Genomic DNA, 5,373 nt, shown 5'->3' on the forward strand with positions numbered 1-5,373 from the left:
TGTGTGTGCGCGTGTGTGTGCGCGTGTGTGTATGTGTGCGCGTGAAAAAATAATCAATAGCATTATGGAATATGCACTTTGCAGTTTTTAACTTTTCTGAGGAAGTTGCTATTATATGGTGACGAAAACGTTGTTTGTTGTATTAAACTTACTGAACGTTATTGGAATTTACTGAACGTTATTAAAACTACTGAATTTAATTATTATGAGTACTGTGGATGTGGCGTTGCACTTTTGGCTTTTCTCGTTCATTTCTGAGTAAGTCTCCTTCAGCCAGTCATTGCTATTCCTCCCCAGCAGGCTCCACCCCCTAGAACAGTAAGTCTCCTTCAGCCAGTCATTGCTATTCCTCCCCAGCAGGCTCCACCCCTAGAACAGTAAGTCTCCTTCAGCCAGTCATTGCTATTCCTCCCCAGCAGGCTCCACCCCCTAGAACAGTAAGTCTCCTTCAGCCAGTCATTGCTATTCCTCCCCAGCAGGCTCCACCCCCTAGAACAGTAAGTCTCCTTCAGCCAGTCATTGCTATTCCTCCCCAGCAAGCTCCCACCCCCAAAAGGTAAGCCTTCTTCAGCCAATCATTGCTATTTCTCCCCAGCAGGCTCTGCCAGCACCTGGGATGTCAGTAGCAAACTTGGGCACAACCAAAGCTTCATTATTTTATGATACAGAACCAGATCTATGGTCCTTTTTTGCCTGTTTTTTCCAGCATTCATACATGAAGCATTACATAACTGTCCCAACACACAATATAAGTGAGACATGCAGGGGCTCATAAATTACACTAATTGAAATTACTGTGACTTTCTCTTTCAGTCTTGCTACAACACAAATCTGAGGTTGCTGTACTTTTAGAGTGTATGAGGTCTGGAAAAGAAACGGCAAACTGATTTTTTTCTTAGAAGGCCAGTGAGGAACCAACATATATAAAATACAAATTTGAGCATGTTACCGTAACTCTATCCATGTGTCATGCTCTGTTCTGTGAACTAATTTCAGACACTGACTGTTTTTAGCTTTCTTACCATCACTATAAAAATACTGTGGTACCACTATGTATGATGCAGGGACATTCGATCAAAACTACTACCATTCAGGTGAAGTGAAATTCTACATACAGGGTATATATTCTTGTTAATAGAAAAGGTGCCAGAGGGCATTATTGACAGTATTAAAAACTTACAGACTTAGTATAGTGGGAATAGTGATCACCCATTTTCTACGGAGGTCAGTAAATTTAATAATTAATGCATTTTAAATAATCATTATTGAAGACCTTCTGCCAAAGCACTGGCTCTAAGCATGCTTTTAGTGCGTGTGTGTGTGTGTGTGTGTGTGTGTGTGTGTGTGTGTGTGTGTGTGTGTGTGTGTGTGTGTGTAAGTTAAACACGTTCTTGTTTGTAGCATATACAATGATGCAGTAAAATAATCTGAAAAAATGGGGACAAAACAATTCTTATTAACGCATATTGCAGTCGACACACTAATACGAATATTGATAATTGCAAAGGTCATTTTCCTAATAATTTCATTTATACATTTTTGTTTGTTTGTTTACAGTCCATGTGCAGGACCAACCGTGGCACTGTGGGTGGATACTTTCTTGCTGGAAGAAATATGGTCTGGTGGCCGGTAAGGAATATTTTTTAACTATTAACATTTCACGCTTTCTATCTACTGACGTAATCCTATCACCCAGACTGTAGACAGGGGTGAAGAGGGAAGCAACTCACGAGGGAACAGAATTTGGGCATTAAGTCCATATAATGACTTTTCAAATTAAACAAAGTGTAAAGTGATCTGGAAAAATTGCAGAATGGGGTTAGAGCTAACCACAACGTACTGACATTACAAGGTGTAGGAGTCCAATGGTTGTATTTAAATGTATATTTGTGATATAGGCTTGTAAACGTAGTAAGCGTGCCAGCAATGAGAGGAAAATACTGAGCATCCTGCCACTGGACAACTATTAAGGTAGCAGTGACCACTACTTGTGGTGATAATGGGGGGCACTGGGCTAGATGAAGTCTATTCATTTTGTAATCAGTTTCACTGATACTGCTATGTCAAATTCCATCACACTATAATGGTATTTGCTTCACCGAAACATGGTTTACTAAAAGTGTTGTTCTATAGTTTTATTATTCCCATTGGTGACCTCTGCAAATAATAGGACAAAGGAGTTGGGTAAGGTAAGACTCCAACAATAAAAATGTATATGTTGATTGTATGTCTGGCTGTTGTATGGAGTGGATGCAGTGTGAATACATTTGGCAAAGTGTGCTGTCAATGTCTATGGGGTCAAAGGTCACAATGGTGCATATTTAGACTGAATAATTTGCACTGAATGATTCTACAAGTAGGTAGATATTTCCATGGGTTTTGGAGGTTATGTGTTGCAGGGATGGACTTTATCTTTGCTCATCACTGCATGTCTGTTCTTGATCAACAATGGGGTGGCAAAAGCTCATGTGACTGGGGCCTCTACTGTTTGAAGCAGCCAATGTCCTAATAAGATACCCCCCATGCAGCTTCAGCCCAACATCTAACCTGGAGAGGAAGCTAAAGCATCTGTCCTGGCCAGGGTATAGTGTCTGCAGTCACAGGATACCATAGTTATGGACAAATGAGGTTCTGCATGACTGCTGCATAAAATGTAGAGTAATAAAAATGTTTGTCATTGTCAGAAACCTGTGTTTATATAAAGAAAGCACTTGCCTGGAGGTGTTTTGTGTTAGCCGGGTTTGTTGCAGCACTAGGTTTCCCTCTCTCCCCAACTCCCACAGCTGGCTGAGGAAATGAGGAAAGTAGAAAGTGCATACCATCAGTTTCACTCCTAGGTCATGATAGTTTTCCAAATAAAAGACATGAGATGGAGATTTTTGTAGAGATGACCCCCATGCTGCTGAGAGACTCTCTTACATCACTTTTCTGAGTCCCACAGGAAAAGGAAGAACAGAAAAAGCAAAGCTCTCTGCTTGCATTCATAACCTCTGTCCGTGTAACTTGCATAGGGTCACTGGATCATAAAATGATGACTGGGTATGGGTCTTAACTTACCACCAACCCCCCCCCCCCCCCATTCCCAAAACATATTTGCTTATCCATTCTGTCATCTGTTGCTTGCCCTGAGCTGTGCAGAACATAATGTGTTGTACTGCCATCTACAGGTGTCACTTTGTACTACTGACTCCCACCACACAGCCACACAGACTCGTACACACACACACACACACACACACACACACACACACACCACCCTTCTCCTGCTTCCACTAATATTTGAAATCATGCATTCTTTTTACTTATTTTTACTTTTTGTATTGTTCTCCTCACAAGTATTTCAGCACATGACCCATTCCCTGAGCATGTTCAGTCTTACTTTTGCCAGTACTTAAGGCCTACATCAGTTGAGGCAGTGGACACAAATGGGGGCCTGAATGCAGCACAAACATTTTCTTTTTGATTAAATTCCTGTGTTAATGCCAACAGTAATCATTAACAGACCAACTGAAAAACAACCCAGTTTGAGGTACAAAGGCTTTATTAACTTCATTTAAGATGAGGAAGTAATGACTACTCTTTGCTGTTCTTCTTTTAAATGAAGCTAATGAATCCATTTAAATTGACAGTGGACTTTTAACTTGATGTTTTGCAGCATGCCATTAGGAATAACTGAGTTATCTTGTGACCGAAAACAGAACTAAGTACTCCTGCTGCACCCTCAGATGCGTTTTATAGATAAAGTGTTTGTTTTAGTGTTACATCACACATTGTAGTTTCTGAGTCCATTCAAATGTTACAGCTCATCCAACCCCTTGTACTATTCCTTCCTTACTCTTGAGAGCAGCTCAAACCCTTTCTAAAAGTTACTATGTATGGAGCCCTAATTCCCTCTATATGTACTAAGTTTTCCCAAATTTGAAATCCTTTTCATAGTTTCATAGGTAGGTACTAGGCTATCGGCCCAAGGGCCTACGTAAGCCTAGCCAGCAAGGTACCATAGCTTACGCCACCCAAGAAAGTTATTTTCCTGTGCCACTGTCCAGCAGAGACACTGAAGTGATCCTCGGGGTGTATTTCCTATTTCCCATCCACTCATCAAGATTTTTCTTGAAGAGTGCTAATGAAGAACTTTGCTTGACATAGATGGGTAGCTTGTTCTAGAGTATAGGAAGTCTCTGGGACAGGAATCTATCCCTCCAGTGTGTCCTGTTTATTGTGGTGACAAGGTTTTGGTCCCTAGAGCTTGTAGCTTGGAGGGATTGGGATTTCTTTAGGTGTAGCATGTCCAACAGTTCTGGGTTTGACATAGCTTTATATGTTAGGCAGAGATCACCTCGGAATAGGTGATATGCTATGGAGTAAAGCTGGAGTTTTTTGAGGCGGTCAGTGTAGGGCATTTATTTGAGGCCAGTAATCCTCTTTGTGAGGTACTTCTGTGGCCTTTCCAGCTGCTGCAGATGTCTTGTGAGGTACATTCCAAAAGGGGCGTTGTACTCTATAATGGGTCTAATGAGTGACGAGTAGAGGGGAACAATGATCTCTTTTTTCCTGGATGAGAACCCTTTTATGACGAGGTGTGCCACGTAGAAGGGCTTCCTGACTACTGTGGCGATGTGACTATCAAAGGAGAGACTACTGTCCACCTGGGTCTCATGGTCTCTTATCACGCATTCGGTGTTAAGTAGATTGCTGCCTATGTGGTAGTTCATGGGTACAGAGTTTTTGCCAAAGGGGATGACACTGCACTTTTTGGCATTGAGCTTGAGGCCATGCCTCTGACACCAGGACATCCAGTGTGTCTTCTTCACCCCCCCCCCCATTTCACCACAAACAACATAGGACATCTAAATTATATACTCTTTTGTCTTTTCTCTAATAAGAACGAACTCTACCAGGGGGAACTCCAGGAATAAGTCAGTAAGCTCAGCATTCTAAGATTCTATTCATATCCCATCATACCCAGTCCCACTATAAGATTCTATTCATATCCCATCATACCCAGTCCCACAATAAGATTCTATTCATATCCAGTCCCACAATAAGATTTAATTGATATCCCATCATATCCAGTCCCACTACAAGATTCTATTGATATCCCATCATAGCCAGTCCCACTATAAGATTCTATTCATATCCCATCACATCCAGTCCCACAATAAGAGTCTATTCATATCCCATCATATCCAGTCCCACTATAAGATTCTATTCATATCCCATCATATCCAGTCCCACAATAAGAGTCTATTCATATCCCATCATATCCAGTCCCACTATAAGATTCTATTCATATCCCATCATATCCAGTCCCACTATAAGATTCTATTCATATCCCATCATATCCAGTCCCACTATAAGATTCTATTCATATCC

The 5,373-nt window shown here is 41.2% G+C and overlaps 1 protein-coding gene across 1 annotated transcript in view; it reads left to right on the forward strand.

Moving 5' to 3' along the window:
- The first annotated feature begins 1,557 nt into the window (after positions 1-1,557).
- Positions 1,558-5,373, forward strand: part of SLC5A2 (solute carrier family 5 member 2) — a 261,601-nt gene continuing 257,785 nt past the window's right edge. Inside the window, exon 1 of the mRNA XM_044086616.1 lies at positions 1,558-1,629. Coding sequence (XP_043942551.1) covers positions 1,561-1,629 — 69 coding nt within the window. The 5' untranslated portion in view covers positions 1,558-1,560. The remainder of the gene's footprint in view (positions 1,630-5,373) is intronic.

This window comes from Protopterus annectens, chromosome 10.part0 (genome assembly GCF_019279795.1).
Source record: "Protopterus annectens isolate FY-2018-M chromosome 10.part0, PAN1.0, whole genome shotgun sequence".
In the NCBI taxonomy this organism is placed as follows: Eukaryota; Metazoa; Chordata; order Ceratodontiformes; family Protopteridae; genus Protopterus; species Protopterus annectens.